This window comes from Misgurnus anguillicaudatus, chromosome 15 (genome assembly GCF_027580225.2).
Source record: "Misgurnus anguillicaudatus chromosome 15, ASM2758022v2, whole genome shotgun sequence".
NCBI lineage: Eukaryota > Metazoa > Chordata > Actinopteri > Cypriniformes > Cobitidae > Misgurnus > Misgurnus anguillicaudatus.
The window spans coordinates 11,294,296-11,315,267 of NC_073351.2; the positions used below are offsets into that span (position 1 = coordinate 11,294,296).

Sequence of the window (20,972 nt, forward strand, 5' to 3'; positions counted from 1 at the left end):
AGTTTATACTGTTACTTTAACATCAACTACTTTATTTTGTTTGCGTATTTGTGTTTTTTAATTGTATTTAACTTTTACGTAATTTTTTATATTGTTTTTCATTAAAATAAAAATTGTGTTTGTTAAATAATCAAAATCTTTTTTTTTTTTTTACTTTTAAAATGTATTTTTAATCAGGCAGATCTTCAGACGCCGTTAGTAACATTTTCCCAGCATTCCTTTCGGGTGACCTTTTCCTCCATTTTTGCGACAGATTCAGGTAGCGTTTCATACTTGTCTTTAAAAATGTGAAAACGTATCTGTTTGTGGCATACGTTAAGTGAAGATTTCCACCCATAAGTGTAGAAAGAACAATAAAGTACATGTTTCGTTGCGTTTTGTAGGTATATACACTAAGATGTTTCGGATTTTAAACGGATTCTTTGAGCGAGTTTGCTAGCCTGCAAGTTGAGCGTAATGCTGCTTACTCTTACAAACTGTTGTCAAACATTTATTAGCTAAAATTGTCTCTTTACTAAACCGCTGAATTTGTTACAAAGTGTACGCTCTTTTAATCAGCTTAGAGTTAAGATCTATAAACACACGCGAGTTATAAATCTAATGTGCGTCAAGTGTATCTGTGTAGTTCTTTGAACAGTAATCTCTCATACAGTAAATGGCTGCAATATGCCTTGCAATCACACTAAATTTCAATGTAACTTTGTGTTTTGTTTTAGGTTAACTTAGCCTGGTCAAAGCAGCATCATCATGCCTGGAAGGTAAGATATGAAACCTGTCAGACGTATTGATGTGTGCATACCAGTAATGCAGATATATGTATGTCTAGGAGATTATCACATTTCTATTAAACAAATTCATATTAAACTCAAAATGGACTCTTTCATATACTAGGCTGTGGAGTAAGGCCATCTTTACTGGCTACAAGCGTGGTCTGAGGAACCAGCGTGAACACACTGCACTGCTCAAGCTAGAGGGAGTCTACAGCCGGCCAGAGGTTGACTTCTACCTGGGCAAACGTTGCGCTTACGTCTACAAAGCAAAAAAGTAAGTGATGTGACTAATGTTTTCTGCAGCAGGTCTGTTTAGCGTGTGTCAGGAAGGGGTTATACATATGGATGTGTCCCATTCAAAAGGCAGGCATTTGTTTTTGGCAGTCATCACGTGGCGACCATATTTTTCTGGTATTTTAGCATTTTAAAGGAGACATATCATAAAAATTGGACTTTTTTTTCATGTTTTAAGTGCTATAATTGGATCCCCAGTGTTTCTATCAACCTAGAAAATGTAAAAAAGAACAACCCAGTAACTTAGTTTTGGTAAACCATTTTCTGCAAACATGTGAGATAAAGGTAATTGAAATTTGGCTCCCCTTGTGATGTCATAAGGGGATAATACCGCCCCTTAATCTGCCCTATCCAACCACATCACTGCCATTTAGTGCAGAGATCGTCTCATTTGCGTTTACAAGGACACGCGCTAAAACAGCACATTTTTGCTCACACCTACAAAGTGGCAATTTTTACATATAATTAATGATCTATATGATATTCTGAGCTAAAACTCTCAGGACACCAAATATTTGTTTGACATCTTAAAGAACAACCCCTTTAATATTTACATTAGTGCTCGTCAACATAAAATTGATAACAATTCTTATGGCACATTCCTGATGCTGTATATGATCTACCAAATTCTGTGATTTGTAATTTTATTTTACAAATTTTTTAAACTCAAAATACAATAACCTCTGCGGTTTTAAGAATGTATTATATAATATAAATAGTTTTTCTACTTACTTTACCCGCCTTTTATACAGTGACTAGGCAGAAGTAATTATCATGAAGTATTTATTTTTATTTTCATGCACAGTGTAAATTGTATGTTATCTTTAGACTAAAATTTCAATGTTTTCATTCATAGTCAATGTTTGTAATCTGAATTTTGTAAATTGCCCTAAAGGACCACTGCAACTCCCGGTGGTAAACCCAACAAGACACGGGTCATCTGGGGTAAAGTCACTCGGGCTCATGGAAACAGCGGAATGGTTCGCGCCAAGTTCAGCAGCAATCTTCCCGCCAAGGCTATTGGGCACAGGATTCGTGTGGTAAGAGTCTTCAAGGATGAATTTTGGTATAGATGGTTTCAGCAGTAACAACATGAACAATTTGCTTTTGTGGACCAAACTTAACTTCTGGCAGCCCCTCTGGAGTAGATTATTTCTGATAACAAGCAAAATAATAAATAAAAAACAGTAAATACCTTAGTTCAAAATCGTACCTAAAGTGTATCACCCATTACACTGAGCTAATGTTATTGTGTAAAATTTATATATACAATGTTGTCTACACTTGCCTGGCTGCCAAATACACACAGCGGTGATCCATGCTGGCTGTCTCCCCTTGGCTTTTGGAAACCAATTTTTATTTTCCACAAGGTATTTTTTTTTCAGAAGTCAGTTTAGTCACTAGCCAGACTAATAAGCACAATCCCAGAAGTTAACTTCGGGCCAGACCCGTAACCGCATATCTGATGAAACCGTCTATAGTCACAAAACATACAGGTACAATTTGGCAGAGATGCATGTCATCATATTTCATTGTAGCTATGCAGAATCTGTGGGGTAAGTGTGACTCGGAAGTAAAAAAAAAGTGACAGCCTGGTTTCACAGACAAGGCTTAGCTAAAGCCAGAACTAGGCCTTTGTGTAAGCATCTTTTATAAATATGCCTTAAGCCTGGAATACACTGCACGATTATTGGCTGTCCCAGACGAAAGATTGCCATCGTGAAACAATCGTCGCGATTTCTGTGATCATGGCTCTCCATTGATGGTCCTATGTCGTACAATGAGAGAAGTTCAAAGACGGCCGGTCTTGTGTCCAAAGATGGTCTACGGTAGTTTTCTGACAGTGTCAGAAATTCGGCATGATCAACGCACAGTGTGTTTGCTGCTACGACCTGCGCGCCGGTATTTGTTTACCACGAGCGCATGCTGGTGACGTTGCGCAACGTGTGACGCAGCTGCCGAAGATTCCGTGTCATCGTACAGTCTACATGCCTCTCGTACCAGAGTTTAAATGATACATGTCGCACAGTGTGATAAGGTAGTGATCTTATAAGAGGACAAAAATCGTGCCGTGTATTCCAGGCTTTAGAAAAAGAAGTTACTGGTGTGTATCTTGAGAGAAATGAATGGCAGTGGCATATTTTCAGACCTGTCAGCTCAAATTTACCTGTCAGTCCATTCACTATTGACATATTTTTGTTTTGTAGTATTAGCAGCTTTATTGTAAGGGTTTGTCAATGTACTTGTATATTGCTATTGTTTGTTAGCTAGAAACAGCATTTCTTGTTGTTGAAAGTTTAAATTGGGAGTTCCAATTGGAAGGGAGATGCTTAAAGTCCAATTTATAGTCGTGTGTAAGGTCTACGGCGTAGGTTATCCAGAGCCTGACGTGCACCTCGTCAAATTTTTAACAGTGCGTCAGTTCTATTGGGACCGCAAGTGCTGTAATTGGTCGACTAGAACCCCTCTCGTCAGGTAAAAAACTGTGTCATGGGTATTTCCGCTTGCGATGGTGAGAACAAAGCTGGGCCAAGTTGAAGAGTGATTTAACTCAAACTGCAACAAAAGTTGCTGTTTATTTACTTCCATCACTGCTGGTGTCTCAAAACATACACAAGAAGTTGCTGTTTCTTCTTCGTTTGAGGGTTAAACTGACCAAGCTGCTGCTTCATTAATGCGATCGCGCTGCTACTGTGGTTACACGCGTAGATACTGCCTACCAGCTGTTTTTCATGCGTGTTTGCACAGCCCAGTCTCACCGTTATATAGTTGCGTAATTTTTTGCTAATTTTTTCTAATTCTGCGTTTTTCCGTGATCGTATAACGAATTCCTGTTTTTGTGTGATTATCACGTATTGGTTGCTCAATTATTTTGTCCTATTTTCTTACATTGTCTCTTCGGTTTACGGTTAGATTTACATAAAATGACATCCCTACCCAAACCCAACTCTAACCCTAACGCCAGGTGACATATAAAAAAATAAATTCGAATAAACCAATATATAAAGTGACATTCTAATGCAAGCACCAAATCTAACCCTAAACCGAAGCGACAATGGTTTAAAAGTGGGACGGAACCGTTGAGTAACCAATGCGTGATAGTAGCAGGAAAGCAGGAATTTGTTATACGATTACGAAAAACACGGAAATTCATGACAAATTACGTGACTATCACGAAACCTTGTGAGACTGGGTAGGTTTGCACGTCGATGCGGATGAAGATGCTGAAGTATATATATGAAAACCGACGCATATCCTACGCCGTAGGACGTACGCACAACTATAATGAGCCCTTTGGGTTTAGACAAATGCTTGTTACTAGGTTTATCAACAATCACTTGGTTGATGTTGGGTGATTACAACCTTAAACAAATTGTTTATCCTTGTGAAATCCATGGGTCCAATTGTCTATGAATATATCACTGTTATTCTCTCCAGTAAATGGATTGTGCAATGTTGTGGTGTCTGTTACAAAATGCACTTAAAACTGCTTCAATAACCAATGTTATTCATGTTCAATAAACATGGTTTTATCTGGCATGTGTTTAATGAATAACTTGTTGTTCTTTGTTTTTCAGATGCTGTACCCATCCCGAGTGTAATATGCTTTTGTGTACAGACAATAAAAAAATTGATCGAAGAAATTGTTTCATGGCTATTTTTACTATTGTTTTCTTTTACTGGTTCACCTTTTCACCAACCAATGTGTAGTTTGCCACTGGTTTAATCTCCTCATATGCAATCAAACAGTAAAGAAACTAATAGTTATATGTAGTTGGATTTACAGGTGTGTTGATGGTAATAAAGGCTTATTCGTAGTAAAACTTAAAAGTTTGAGTGTAATTGGGGTAACTTTAACAACTCTTCCTCTAGGAAACATTACACAACACTTGAAATTGCTGTTATTTACTAGATAACTTGTTTAAATTTATATACATTCATTTTGCAAACTTTTTGTGCCAAGTGATGTGCAAATGAACCAGCATTAAGATAAAATGCTTGACTGTTCATACTTGTAGCACTAAACGCATTACGTTTAAATAAAGCATTAGGTTTACTTTAAAATATGTTGGGCATAGATTAATCTCATACAAAATAAAAGTACATTTTTGCATAACATCAGTTTGTGCGTTGTGTAATTATATAATTACACACACATTCATGTATTTAAGAAACATTTACAAGTTTATATTTTTATATATAAATAAAACATTTCTTAAATGTGTATATATATGTATGTGTGCGTGTTTAAATATACATATTTACACACAGCACAAACTCGTATGCAAAAATTGCTTTTTTGTATTAGATTAATTTAGGCCCAGCCCTACTTTAAAACAACAGAAGTGCTGTAAATCTAGATCATTTCTCAATAGTGTTATCATTGTAATTTATAAAAATAGGTTTATTTGTAATTTATTAGTAATTTGACTTAAGTCAACATTAAAATTGGATAGGTGTGTAAAATATGTTAAAACAAAGGCCACATATTAATCCAAATAACGGTTACTGTAAATTAGACTGCACTCGCAAAGATTTAAACTAATGTAGGGTGTTATCGTGTAAAAAATAAGTCTCAACATTTAATGCGATGTAACAAAAACGTATCATTAATTATAAAAATGATAACAGCACTATATGAGCAACCACTTATTCCCCTGTATTTTGGTACCACAGCGTTTAACTGCATAGGATGCGCTTCCCCTTTTACTAGCGCAGTTAACTCCGCCCAATAGCAGCGCTCTGACGCGTTCACTGCGCAGTGAATGCTGGGCATTGTAGTTCCGACAAACCGGCACTTAAACGATATAAGCGTAAGGTGAACGCTTTTCACACTACATTTCCCAAATCGGTGTTCGTCTGATTCCTTCAAATAGCTGGTTTATAACGAAGTTGTTTTGCTCCATCCACTATTGAAGATCCGCAGACTGTCAAGAGGAACGAACAGGTACCGGTCGCAACAGTCACTTTTATCTTTTATTCTACAATTACATAAAGATGTATCGTTTATTATGCTTTGCGTGTAACGCATCTGTAAATGTGGCATCCTCTTTTAAAGCGTCATTTGATCTTATTTTAATTTTAGCTTAATCTTGGAAAATGCTAAGAATTTGCTTTCTTTAAAAACAACTACCGTTACTAATTTATAAGCAGTTAGCAAAAGAATAGTACGGTAGTGTATAGTAGTAAAGGACATCACTCTGTGTCATAAACTGATGTTAGTTGCTGACACCTATTGTCTCAGTGATGTTATAATAATGCGTTCAGTTTAGATTCGACGTTTAGATCGCGTTTAACTAACGCAATTATTGTTATTTACCTTTACGTGACATTATGCATTTTGTGTAATTATAATCCAGGATGCATGGGTGCTATAAATGAGTGTTTTTTAACGAACGTAGTACAAAATAACATTTTATTCAGGGTTGTGGTCTGTGCTATAAAAAGGACAGCTTTTTACACGATATAGAAACATGGATAGTCGTTAACATTATACAATAACATTCCCGTGGTATAAAGCTGATAACGTTAGATGTCCATGAACTGAAGCGCTCGTGTTGTGTTTCTGTCAGCTGGAACTGTTTGTTCTCGTCTCCACTGGAGGAGATGCTGGGCCTTGAGTACGACTAACAAAAAAAGATAAGCAAGATAAACGGATTTATAACACGTTAACACTAAACAAACTTACCCGACAGAAGTCATTTGCTCCAACGATGTAGTAATATATATAGTAAACGAATCTATAAGTAAGTTACATATATTCATTCGTCATTACAGTCTGATAAACTTACTACAGTATGCGGGTTACAAAAACAGTCGGCTAACTAAGCTAACTTCACATATTGGCATTGTTTCCCAAAATGTAGTCATCTACCTGCCTAGGCAAAAATATGTCGTCTGGCATCGGCGATGGACAGGTCACGAAACCTGTTAACATCATATATCCATCACAAAGTCGGATTTATATTTTTATTATAGCCTAAAAATGGTAAACATAGACTCCACAAATAGACAACTGCTGCAAATAATTCATTAGTGACTCAAACTGTCCGGACATTCAGAGGGAAAAGTGTTGAAAACATGACAAAGCAAAAATGTCAAAAGTTTGCTACGTTGTCTCTTTGTAATAACACTTAAACTTACATGGTATAAATGGGTCTTGTATGTAAAAAATATATAGCTGGCTTTATATTTTATTAATGTTGTGTATAGGTTAAGCATCATAAAAGTTGATGCCAAAAATTAATTGCTAACATAGCAACAGGATGCAACCACTACATAGCAACCACTCATCAGAAATACCACTCAGATTTATTTTATAAAATATAAACATTGTATGTTTTTTTTATAAGTGCTACTATTCACTATTTTAATAATGGCTAGTGAATATTCTAGTGAAATCCTTTGAACAATGCTTGTTGTGCCTTATCACAGTGTTACATCAAAGCATTAACCTTGCATAGTTTTGCATGATGTAAATTCGTACATTGATATCGTTATAACAGTCCACTTACAGCGTGGTGGTTATGTTTAAAGTAAGAGTCGGTACATTTCGAATGATATGATAGTTAAGGATAAATATGCATATTGAATATTAATGTAATACTTATATAAGCTTGTAATAAAACAATTACTAGTGACCCTGTGTTAGTGACCCTGTAGGAAAAAAACAGGCCTAACTAACTAGCACATACTTACTAGCTTTTTAAAACACCGTTATCTATCAAGTTGTCCTAACTGATATTCTGCAAAAACAAAAACAAGAAGACTTGTTTGCATCATCGCAGAAAAATGTGATCTCATGGGTTTCACATGGGATTTACACACAAATTTAATCACAAGTTTCACATGTGCGATCACCTGTTTTTGCACATGTGAAATACTGGAAGGGTATTTCACCAGATCACCTTTAAATACGTCATTGGTCTTATTTTACCCAGTTTCATTCAACTTCATATTCAAAGAAAATATTAAGGGATATGCTCAGATCAGTACCTATCTATGAGTAATTATTACACGGCTCTCTTGAATGCTTGATTCTGATTGGTCAGTTGAGACATTTGCAGGTTCGTTCTTTTCAAATAATAACCGCTCCAAAGTAATAATGCATAGCCGGTGCTACTTGTATGTTTTAAATCCCTCTGCGCCAACAAAGATTACTGTTTGGCGCCATCTTGTGACAAACACTGAACAACCACAATTAAAAATGGAAAATTTTGACATTCATTTTAACATGTACGGAAAAAACAAAACATTTAAGTAGCGGATAGAAGAAAGAACAACGACAAGACACAGAGAGCTTACTGAGACTGAATTTGACAAAATAGAGCATGACAGCTACGAAGCCAACACTCAAAGAAATACAGAATGGGCATTAAAACTTCCCAAAGACTGGCTAAAAGAGAAAAAATGGAGACAGACAAGTATGAAGCAGAGATGTTCCAGATCGATTCGATTTCCATTTGCACGTTATCAAATCGTTTCGATTCCGATTCTCGGATAGATTTTTATACTCAATGAATATAGATTTAATACAAATACTATATTTAGTTAACGTTAATCTTACGTTCAATGGTTGCGGAAATACATATGGAAAAAAATCGATTTGTGGCCTTTGAGAATCGATTTTGAATCGACCACGTAAAAAAACCCGATTAATCGAAAAAATCTTTTTTTTTTGCCCAGCCTTATTAATTAAAACCTATTTTTTTTTTTTTTGTAAATAAATAAAATGACATTTTTCTGTTTTCCCTCATTTGTTTAGATTTAGAGACTTTGACAGATGTTGGTTAAAGAAGATGAAAGGACATGATTTGGGAAAGGACTGTCTGGCATCGGGCTCTGCATACAGAGCTGTACCATCCAGAGAGACCTTACCCGGCAATGACGACAACCATTACCAGCTGTCTAAAGTCCAGGTTAGACACCCATATGTAGCGTTTAATTTTTCAGATTTTTTCACATTTGTGACGTAAATCAAATATTAAAGAGCTGAAAGATATTCTTGTACCTAATTATACAAAAACTGAATAATAGAGTTCATGACTTATGCATTCTTTATACTAAGCAGCATACAAAAATGTATATAAATATATTATAAATAATTATAACAACGTGCACATTACTTTAGTGCATATTTTATGTTTTTTATACAGCATGTTATTATGTTTAAAACATAAGATTTAAGACCTTTGTATTGTCGTTTTGATAACCGGTGATTTCTAGTGTGTGCATGCTTCATGTCAATCCTTTGTTTAAGGCCTACTGTTAACTTTAAAAACACTGAAAATGCATTCTGCATTGATGTTTTGCACTGGCTGTGTTTGCGTATGAATATCATATGCTATTGGTTGGACAAAGCATTAAAGAACTGAGGCCTTGTTTCTGTTTGAAAATGTACCCATGCCCTTTTGTGTTTGTCTTTTGTTCCTTACGCTTCTAACGTCAACATTTTGTCAATATGTTAAGACAGGGTCTTGTGTTGCCCACAAATTTTCTTTGTCTTTTTCCATCACCCTTTCTCTCTCTTCCTCTTTTTGTCTTTGTACCTCTTAGTATAGCCGTGTACGCAGGCAGTGGTTGTGATTGGCTGTTTATCTTTCACTTGTAAGCTGGATGTGTTTACATAATCTAGGCCCGCCTCATTTGGCACCAACAGCCAATTGCCGTCTTGGGTTCCGGTGATGCGTACAGCAGCCTTTGTTGCTGATAGGCTGATGCCCTCTCAGTGCTCAGACTGTGTGTTTGTGCAACGTGAGCAGGGACATGAGAAGAGGTGCGAGGAGGGGAGGGGTACATCCTGCACGTGCTGAACGGCAATCCGAAACACTCTTACAGCAGGCTTTTCTCATTCGTTTTGACATGTACAGTAAATATCCTTTATTCCCTGGATTACCAGCAGTGTTGCCTTGAAGCACTTTAACTTGTGTGTTATGTTAAGATCTTCCTGTTATGTGTTGTATTATAGTGTAAATGACATACTAAAATGACTTATTTTAAAATGTATTCATCATTTTGCCAGTTTTACTCTTTACTTACTGATCTCCACTGGGACTCTACTGTGTTTGTGTCTGGTTTCTAGCTCATTCTGTTCCTTCTGCATTCTGATCAGTCCCAGATAAGGTTTTTTCCCAAGTGAGCTCGTGACAGAATTACTAAAGCTGGGCTAATTCATGTCCTCTTTTTAAAGTTAATACATTTTAAACTAAATACCTAAACCCCCCCCCAAAAAAACAGAAATATCAGCATGAAACAGCATTTGCAACCTGTTTTACTTCCCTAAAAAAATTCCTTTGTGACTTCCATAATTTTTGAATATGTTCATACATAAAAGCAGTTAGCCACAAAAGTCTGTGCATTACAGTGATTTTACAAAGGGTGTAGGCACATTTTAAGGTGGCTTTCTCACTGACAGTTCGAAGTGAGGCATGTTTCACATGAAAAATCGGTAATGTGAACGCTGTCATGTGGATCCTGGAGCGCACCGGGATGCAGAACTAGGGTGGCCATTCGTGCCAGTTCCGCCGGACACGTCCCGAACATGTTTTCGGGTTCGTTCTCCGGAAGTCGCGTTGGTCGACCGCATACATCATCAAGGTTTAATATTTCGGGTTTAATTTCAAAAAAGCAACCGTTACATTTCAAGGTAAGAATGAAACTACAATGATTGTATGTCTTAAAATAAATAAATCTTAATTTTCTAATGTATTTTAACTGAAATGTGAGAACCTTAATGACGTATATGCGGTCGAGCAACGCGACTTCCAGAGAACGAACCCGAAAACATGTTCGGGACATGTCCGGCGGAACTGGCACGAATGGCCACCCTATGCAGAACGTGAGACTACCTGTACAAGGGGGTTTGAATTAGTTTATCCTGGTACTGTGGCTCGATTCACATTAGTCCACAACGCACGATTACCATCAGTGGAAGTATTAAATAAAAGTAAGTGCATGATGTGAACAGGATGGACTGGAGATGCAAATGCATTTTTTGCCATCAGCTGTTTCCGACTAACTAAGTTTCCGAAAAACTAGTTTGCGAGCAGCAGAAAGCCACCCTTCCTTGGTCAACTGATGAAATGTGCATTATATCTGTTGTGCATAATGACTCCAAAATAACGAAACATATGGCGAGCTGCATTATGTTTTCCATCCTTTCGTACGTGCGCGTTGGTGATGCCATAAGATGAGTGTTTAACCAGACCAACGTTGTGGGGGGTGCCAGGAGCAATCGTACTCGAGTTCGGACCACAGAAAACGTGCCCAGTGTAAAAACCACCTGAAACTATATCTATATATATATGTTGGATAAGGGCACAATATGTACGATTTTGCGATGAGATCACTAGCACAGTGTTATAAATTTTGTTCAAATGTGTAGTTGCATTATTCGTCCCTGTTCATAGGGCTGCACGTGGCACTGCGCAGATCGATCGGTCTATGACAGTATTGTGAGAGAGATTCAAAGGCAGCACTGTTGATGCTCAACGATGAAGGTGAAGACTACAACTCTGATCGTCCCATACTCTGTAACAGTGTTGTCTGTCGGAGCCGATGGTGTAGTGGACGGTGCTCCGTCACATGGTGCAGACGCACTTCTGGCGACCCAAGTTTGAATCCCGGCTCGAGGTCCTTTGCCAATCACCTACCCCTCTCTTCACCCTATACTTTCCTGTCATTTCCTTAATGACAATCTATCAAATAAAGGCAAAAATGGCAAAAAAAACAGTGTTGTCAAGCTATAACGTTGTTGTTGTTTAGTGACCTCTTGTGGCGAAAATGACATATTGTGCCTTTAACTGTCACAGAGTCAGTCTCTGTCTCACCCGAGTTCCTAATAACCAACATGCCCTCATCACACCTCCTTAATAAGCAGCCCTCATTCCTCACTTCGTGGTCTGGACTCGTTGCACTTACATGCACTTCAGACTCCCAACAGTTTACTGCTCTGTGCTTTTGTCCTTAGCTCTGAATCTACTCATCCTCCTTGGTTTCCAGCTCCGCAGAACAATTCTTACCTGCCTATACAAGACTGTTATCCTAAGCTAAGTCACCTAAGATATTACATGTGCTTTCCAAGTTATTTACCTGCCTTATGTTTACTGCTGTTTAGCGGTTCTGCTTCAATAAACGTTACCAAGTTTTGCTTATCCCTGTCTGCTCTCTTCTGTGGCGTGTCAGAAGACCAGACCCTGTAAAAAATGTAAATAGACCCTGTTGACCACCATTTCCAAAATGGCTGCGCGATTGAGGACTTTGTGAGAGAGTTCTCTACCCGCTGGTGCCATGGAACAATGCCACTTTGAAGATCTTCTGTAGTGGACTGTGTACCACCAGGTACCAGCGAGCACTATTACATATTACCTTGCTCAATAACTGGACACTGTGTTGTGGTTGGGTGGCTCATCCCTTACAGCATGGATGGGCAACTTCGGTACTGTAGGGCCAGTGTCCTGCAGAGTTTATCTTCCACTTGCCTCAGCATACCTGCCTAAAAGTTTCTAGTATGCCTAGTAAGACATAATTGGCTGCTTCAGGTGTGTTTAATTATGGTTGGAGCTAAACTCTGCAGGACACCGGCCCTCCGGGAAAGAAGTTGCCCATCCCTGCCTTACAGTATCCGAAGCTGAGGACAACTCCGACTTCATTCCTTCCAATCCCCAGTCCACTCCAGTCTTTCTGGTACCAGCGTTCATCAGCAAGGAACCGATCCTGACCATGTAACTTCTTCCAATTCCAGCTGTAATCCTCTCAGCGGCCCTGTCAGTACCCTCAACTCCAGACTTAATCACAGAGTTTGATCCAAATTTCACTAATCTCCGTGAGCACAGCTAGAGCCCGCTCTCCTTCCCAAAGTCCGCCACAAGTCAGCTCTCCTCCTGAACTCAGCCACAAGCCCTCTCAAATCTCTACGGTCCATCCAGATCTTGCAGTGGCTCCAGAAGTTGTTGTGTCGGCCTTGATGGCACTGGCATTTGGATACGTTTGGGCGCACACACCTCCAGAATTTCTCCCAAAAGAATTTTGGAGGGCTATCCTCTCATTGCTGGGTTTGTCTCTCCTGTACTCCAGGATCACGGCCACGCTGGACATCAGTATGCCCTATGCTCGAGTCTCCAGTGTAATCGTCACATCGGTCGTCTGTGTTCCATAGCTCAGGTTGTTGGCTGCACCACCCTGACTCTCAGTGCGAGCTACACCTCCCTGGCTCCCTAAACTGCCAGCACCTTCATGACTGCCGGTGCGGGCTGCATCTAAGTGGCTCCCATTGCAGGCTGAACCTCCTTGGCCCCCAAACTACCTGCACTTCCCTTTTTCCCAGTGCCGGCTGCACCTCCATGACTCCGGTGCAGAGCACTTCATCTTGGAGGCTTCCTGTGCTTCCCGTCCATCCGTCCCCTGTCAGCCTCCAGCATGCCCAACTCCCCTCCCGAGATGTACTCTGTTAGGTGTGAGGACGCTCCTTCTGGGAGGGGGAATACTGTCACAGCCACCACCCAATCAAGCAGATCTCTCTCACTCAAGTTCCTAATAACCAACACATGCACACCATCATCACCACCTCCTTAATAAGCAGCCCTCATTCGTCCTTCTTTTGTGGTCTGGACTCGTTGCACTTACCTGCACTACAGACACCCCACAGTTTACTCACCTGAGGTCTCGTCTTCAGAATTTAATCGTCCTGCTTGGTTTCCAGGTCAGCAGAACAATCCTTATACAAAGATGTTTTCCTAATCTAAGTTATCCAAGAAATGACATCTACCTTCCAAGTTTTTTACCTGCTTTATGTTTACCGCTCTTTAGCGGTTCTGTTTCAATAAAGTTTTGTTTATCATCGTCTGTTCCTTTTTGTGGTGTGACGACAACATCAAGTTCCTCATTTGTGGCAATACATCGATAAAACTAGCCTAGGAGGTGACATTAGCTAAAAATGAGAAATCATTTAAGAGATTAGAGTTCTACTGTGTTCTACTCATCAATTGAAATTCTTGTAGCTTAAATTCTGGCTTCACTCCTATCACTATCTTAAAGATGCACACCCTGGTTTTAATCTGTTTGCATGAGACATTTAATCACATGGTGTTCTTTTTAACATGGTAATCCCACCGGCTTTTTCCGCCTTCTTGGGTTCAACCCATGTTAAGAGTTTATGCATCCTTCTCTCTTTACTTATACACACTACGTGCTCTAAGCACTTAGCCTAGTTGTCAGCAGAATACACCGTGGCATTTATCACCAGGGCAACGGCCTGTATAAAAGCCTGTTGTCTGTGCCGTCTGCAGGCAACACAAACTTTATTGTTGTCTGTTCTGTTATAAAATATTTTGTTTGCCAGAGTGGTTGTTGGCACATGTAGATGTAGTCTCTCTCTGCATGTGGGCTTGAGAACATTTGACTGCTAATGTTGTTTAAGCCATAAAAAATGGTAAAGCATTTACTTGTGACTTGTTAAAGGAATAGTTCACTGCAAAATGAAGTTTGGCCTATATTTTATTCACCCTCAAGCTATGACTTTTTTCTTTCAGCCAAGCACAGTCAGAGTTATTAAGTAATATCCTGGCTCTTTTCTGCTTTATAATGGCATTGGATGGTGACCCATTTTAAAAGCTTTAAAAAGTGCATCCATCTATCAAAAACTAATCCATACAGTTATTAAATGTCTTAAGTTATTAAAACGTGACTTGATAGGCTTACGTTTATATTTAAAACTTTAAACTAAGGCCGGATGCATGTTCACAAGAGAGTTAAAGTCAGGTGTACGGATTAGTTTTTGATGGATGGATGGATGGTTTTTTTTTTTTGGAGCAATTAAGGTGGGGCGCCGTCCAGTGCAATTATAAACCCAGTATATTATTTAATATAACAGTTTGGCTGAAAGAAAAAAGGCACATACACATAGGATGGCTTGGGGGTGAATAAAATGTGGGCTAATTTTATTACTATTCCTTTACCCTGAACATTATAGACACATGATTTAAACATGTGGGCTCCATTTAAAATTGCAGGTTTTATTACTCTGTTTAAGCTCGCATGCAGCACGAGATTGCATTTTCTCTTTATATGTTTTTATTTATTAGTCATTACGGGTGGTATGATCTCAGAAGTGTCTGCTTTCCTTCCTCTCTTAGTTCTGCTGATTATATTGACCCATACCATATGTCTGCTGACAAACATGTCTTCTTTCATTTCCTGTTAGCATTTTCACAATCTGCAATGTCACATTTTTCCATTGAAAAGCGCTGATAGGCAAAAAGCTTATGCAATGCCAGGCTCGAAAATCTGCCAACTAACCATCCAATCTGCTGACGTTCTCATAGGATGCTTTTGAAACGGCAGCGAGAGCTGAGGGAGGCCTCTCATTGGAGGGAAGCAGCGATGCTCACCCGAAAGAGTTGGAGGACGAGGTTGGGCGAAGCAAATACCACCACAGCGTCAGCGTACTCAAGCCCTTCCGCTCAACCAGCAAGTACGTACTGAAGTCACTGATTGACGTGCTCTCTGTTGCTATAGCAACACTGTGACCATTTCCAGAATCGATTGAAGGTCGAACTCTCAAATGTCAATGGCCCAGTAGTCCTTGGGTAGTCGTGCCAATAGAAGTTCAAGTTACATAAACAATTTCAGAATTCAGACTCGAGAAATATGTGTTTTCTGTTTGTAGGGTGTGGTGTTGTGGTAAAACATCTGGGCTGGTCGAAATGATTAAAGGGGCGATTCACTTAAGAAAGGATTGCTTTAGGCTATAAGGTTGTCCGCTAATTTGTGTATGCATTATTTTCAGAAATAAAAACTATTGTCTCTGCCTGCAAATTTTATGAAATACACAAATGTAATGTAATGTATTTACTATTCAAAGCACCACTCCTATAACCATAATAGTCATACTAAATTGTTACACCCAATACTAAATATGTAGTTAAAATCTTCCAAAAGTGCTAATAGTTTATTACTATGTTCTTACCTCAAATTAGACGAATTAATACATACATATCTTTTTTCAAGGCGTGCACTTAATCTTTGTACAGCGCGTCGTGAATGTGTTTGCTTTTAGCCTAGCCCCATTCAGTCCTTAGGATCCAAACAGGGTTGAATTTAGAAGCCACCAAACACTTTCATGTTTTCCCTATTTAAAGACTGTAACATGTGTAGTTACACGGGTAAGTATAGTGGTACATAATAAATCGTGGTGATTTTTTAAGCGGATAAAAATGTGAACTATATTGTAAGGCAGAAGAGCACTTAGTTTGCAGCACTTCGACCTCTGGTGCAGTAACATCATCACTACTGCAGGGTGTCCAGGAATCCTTAAAAAGTCTTAGGCCCTGTTTATATTAGAGCATTTGCGTTTTAAACGGCATTTTAAAATGAAAACGATCCTCGTTTATACTGGCATTTTAAAAATAATCTTCATCCACACTATACACCACCATAAATGCATGAAACATGCCCAATCACGTAACTGGGCATGTGCATAAATGTGTAAAATAAATTATTACTCTAATAATAGCTTACCTTTACGCGTTTATGCAGCCTAGAGGTGTGCGATATTGACAAAAAGTCATACCTGGGTCCTTTGCTGGCAACTACAACAGACACTATTTTTGAACCTATAAAAATGTGTTTGGGAAAGTCTTGCTTTTTTGAAGTATTGCTTTAGTCTACCAGAAATGCTTATTGCATTCATTTTTAAAAGTGTGCGAGGTCCGTGCACGTCCTCCGCTAGCAACACAGAAATAGCTAAAAGCGCAACGCCTAAACGAGCATTATATATTAATGACGATGAGTTTATTGTTTTTATTAATTTATATTCACAAAACTTATCAACAAAACATTGATTAAAATTAAGAGACAAATTATCTGAAACGAAATTCATTTTAAAGTAGCAAACAAAACTTACATTAAACTGGAAAATAATGTCTGACCCATTAAAATTCTCCCTTCATATTGGCCTTTACAACGCCTATTTGGCGTTTGAAATTACAGTCTATCTTTCGTAAGCTAACTAAATTTAAACAAAACATAAACACATTACAAAAATATTCAAATCCAACAATACTCAAACATTAATATAAAACAGACATTATCTATAAGGATACATGTTAAAACAATCCGATATAGCGTTTATAATAGTTGGTTGGTAGATGTTTACTATTTTTGGCAAAACCTCCGTTGCAAACCAACATTTACATCAATAAAATAATTTTTACTTTGAAAATGATGCGCTGTCACGTTAACATCAGCTGTTCGTTTACATAAGACTCCGTCTACGTTCATTTACACTCAGAGCAACTTCTGAGTTCTCAAACTAAAACAGGGTCTTCAGCGTTTGCGAACAAGTCCGTTTATGAGGGTCGAAAACGGTGATGTAGTGTAGATGAAAGGCGTAAACGTAGCAAAAGTTACGCAATTTAAAGGATAAACGCATTAATGTAAACATAGCCTTAAATTCTGTAGTATGAAAATAAGGCCTTAATTAGCATTTAAATGTCTTAAATCCACGTATCAATGGTCTTAAAATGTTGTCCAACCGACACCGCCAAGAACATTGTAACTGTTTTATACATGTTCGTCATGTGTCAGGCAAAACTGAATAGGTTACTAAAGCACAAGATTGCTAAAGTGCGTGGACCAGGTATAAGCAAATGGAGAAAAGTGAGTTTAGCTATTAGTAGTTTTTGCACATTTAATGAAATATGATTACTTAACCCTAATTTTGCTCTATGGTAAAGACCAGGTTACAGGGCTCAACGTGAATAATTTTTTATACTTGCCCAATCGTGCCAGTGGTTCAGGTTTTTACTTGCCCTGCCAAAATTTGGACTGTCCAAAATAAAAAAAAATCAGTTTCACATATTCAAAATAATAATTCAAAAGTCAAATATAATTCTATACGTATACAACAGACAAAGAAAAAAGGCTCCCAACTTTTCTGCTTTACCTGTAAACTGACAGCAAACTGTGCGAAATATTGCATCGTTTCTTTCGACGTGTTTAGATGTCTGCTTCCAAGATGTTAAATAATGTACATTGATGAAAATATATTTTAGTGACTGAGGGTTAAGCACTGGCCCGATCGTGCAAGTGACAATACTTTTTACTGGCCTGAACATTATTTTGAACCAATTATTATTGTCTCATCATTATTGTCATCGTAAATGCTTTTTCCCATTTAGCTCTATTTTTTTTACCAAAAATATCAGATTACTTGATCATCATCATTTACCAAAATAACTGTTAGTAAAACCCCTAGATTGGTTAAAACAGTTTAAAATAATGTGATTTTAGTTAATTATAATGCTATTTTTCTTCATACATTTTATGATTGGGGATTTCTTAAAACTTTGTATGACGTTTAAGGTGAAAAACTTGTAATATCAGCAAAGTGTAAAAATCTTGTCTGATCTTATTCTTGTGAACCCAATCTCGTTTCATCTTGCGAAGCAAGTGTCTTGTCACACCCCTAGAAAATATATCATGTTTTTTGTCATGAAAGATAAAAGGTTCTAAAAATAAACATGGATGCAAGCACACTGGACTATAAAATTGGACTTCATTGTCGTTATATAGGTCTAAATTTCATTCATTATGGTCTTAAAAAGTCTTAAATTAGACTTTGTGAAACCTGCAAAAAACCCTATACTGTGAACTCCACTCCATTGCTCAAACGAAGTCAGGAGTGATGATGTTACTGCACCCTAATCTTTAAAAAATCTTGTGACATGGTCCCTTTAATAAGCAAATATTGCATCACACATCAATATTTTCAATCAATACATTTTTCCAGGACATTTTGAAGCTGGGAAACCGTTTTGATAAACTTTCTGAGTTGCTAATGGGGAATAACACCACTTCTGTTGCCAAAATGCGCACGCAGGCTATTTGATCAAGTGCGTTGTAAAAGGGTCTGTATCTAAATAAATGATGCGTCATATTCTCACATATTTTTGTCTGTTTTCCTCTTAACAGGCATCAGCATCCAGTGGACAATGCTGGCCTGTTCTCTTTTATGACATTTAATTGGTTGACCTCGCTGGCTGTGCTGGCACATAAGAAGGGTCAGCTGTTTCTGGACGATATATGGCCCGTGTCACAGTTCGAGAGCTGTGAAACCAATCATCGCCGGTCAGTAGCGATACATTATTGATGGGTTGGTTGATCATCAAAGGAATAAATGTAATGTATGAATATAGTTGTTGAGATAACCAATTGTGTCCCAGGCTGGCGGGGTTGTGGGAGGAAGAAGCCCGGTCACGAGGCGACGGGGCATCCCTCCATCGTGTGGTGTGGGTCTTCTGCCGCACACGTCTCATGCTGTCCATCCTCTGCCTTATGGTGACTCAACTCGCCGGCTTCAGTGGCCCAGTGAGTAACACCATCTCAATTCTTTCCTGTCATTACACATTCGTCTTTTCTCCTCTCTCTCTCTCTATCTCTCTCTCTGTGTTGCTCTCTCTGTCTATCTCTGTGTAATATTAGCTCCGTAGGCACATCTATGAAATCTCACCGCCCCATGTCCTCAGGTGAGTGTACAGATGGGGTCTGAAAGGTTTTATTGTGGTAAACATTATCACTGGGGCCTCAGATGTGATCTTTACCTTTGTGGTGTTTCATTGTGGCTCCTGTCACTTTAATTCATTTAGTGTTATTTAGAAAGTGCCTTAATATGATGATCAGTGCCAATGCCAAATGAGTATTACAGCCTATTCACAGCTTGGTGCCAAATATCTATGCACTTCATAAAATAGAAGTTTGGTCTATGAAAACGTAACAAATGCTATGTTTGATATGTTTTTGTATGCAAAAATCTAAATCTTTATTATAATGAATGGTGCATCATGACGGTGCAGTTTGCTGTTTTTGCATTGCCTTCCAGGTGTCAGGTGTTTTATATATGGGGTGTTATTATTAGGCAGATAAAAATGCAGCTTAGATAAAAGTAAAGAGTACATATATACAAACATTTGTGGTAGCCTACAAAATAAATGTAAGAGCTTCAGGCATAGTCCAGAGAGATTTCGTTTTAGATCAGGAGGATAGGCTAACATTTTCTTCAAGGAGAGCTTCTGTCACTGTCCCACCATGGGCGACACAGCAAGGCTCTGTCTCCTTCAACCTTTGGAGAAAATCGGGCTTATCAAAAAAACCAAACAACAACAACACCTTAAATCTGTTTAAGATTCATCATTATCCTCTCCCGTTGTTTATATTTAGCAGTAGAACATCTCCTTGAAGAGATACCTGTCCTTGCTCTGATGACTCAGGTCAGGGGTGGTTTATTAAGTTAAGTTAGGTGGGCCGGGTGTCAGATTGGAGTTAAGGGTCAGAGGTCGCTGGGTCCCCATGTGTGTGACATGTGACAGAGGCTATTCTTTAGAATCCACAGGGTGTCCATTTAACCTGCGGGAAGAGCAAACGGCAGGCAGAGCCGGTGAGGAATCCTGGGAGGTAAGGGCATGTTTCTTATGCAGGGCTGGATCAAGAGTTTATGCTGTTTGCTGCCCCTCTCTTTATCTCCCTCTCTATCTCTCTCTCTCTTTCTCCATCTCTCTCTTTCTTTCTGTTTACCCCCTCTCTTATTTGATCTCTGTAATTGCTTCATCTTATGCAAATCCAAATGAAATGTTTTAAAATGATCCTCGAAGGTTGGGTGATTCATTGTCATTGTATGTGGGCGAGACGCTTTATTTTGTGCCAATGGACATTCGATCAGACTACCACAGATATGTGTGCCCAATGGAAAAAAACGGACTTGTGGGGGGTTTGTATTGCCGGGTTTTCGTATTTTGGACTGGAAACTCTCAAATATAAGAGAGTTGTGGGCTTGCAGGCACGCTTCTTGCTCTCAATGTGTTGCCGGATTTTTGACCGAATTGATGGACACCTTTTTGGGTTGTGTAAATGGGT

The 20,972-nt window shown here is 38.5% G+C and overlaps 2 protein-coding genes across 2 annotated transcripts in view; both read left to right on the forward strand.

The window, feature by feature from the left end:
• Nucleotides 1-152: 152 nt before the first annotated feature.
• On the forward strand, nt 153-4,708 carry rpl35a (ribosomal protein L35a). The gene is made up of 5 exons (XM_055174119.2): nt 153-259; nt 717-758; nt 892-1,044; nt 1,960-2,104; nt 4,643-4,708. The coding sequence occupies exons 2-5, from the start codon at nt 748-750 to the stop codon at nt 4,664-4,666; spliced, it is 333 nt and encodes a 110-aa protein (XP_055030094.1). The 5' UTR covers nt 153-259; nt 717-747; the 3' UTR covers nt 4,667-4,708.
• Nucleotides 4,709-5,861: 1,153 nt separating this feature from the next.
• abcc5 (ATP-binding cassette, sub-family C (CFTR/MRP), member 5) overlaps nt 5,862-20,972 on the forward strand; it is a 34,904-nt gene continuing 19,793 nt past the window's right edge. The window contains exons 1-5 of the mRNA XM_073853381.1: nt 5,862-6,012; nt 8,830-8,983; nt 15,386-15,534; nt 19,035-19,190; nt 19,286-19,430. Of these exons, the coding sequence (XP_073709482.1) occupies nt 8,864-8,983; nt 15,386-15,534; nt 19,035-19,190; nt 19,286-19,430 (570 nt within the window). The 5' untranslated portion in view covers nt 5,862-6,012; nt 8,830-8,863. The remainder of the gene's footprint in view (nt 6,013-8,829; nt 8,984-15,385; nt 15,535-19,034; nt 19,191-19,285; nt 19,431-20,972) is intronic.

What these genes read in the sequence shown, in the direction of transcription:
- rpl35a (XM_055174119.2), top strand. An exon ending in TACGTCTACAAAGCAAAAAA is followed by an intron (nt 1,045 to 1,959) that starts GTAAGTGATGTG and finishes ATTGCCCTAAAG; the next exon opens with GACCACTGCAACTCCCGGTG. An exon ending in TTGGGCACAGGATTCGTGTG is followed by an intron (nt 2,105 to 4,642) that starts GTAAGAGTCTTC and finishes TTTGTTTTTCAG; the next exon opens with ATGCTGTACCCATCCCGAGT.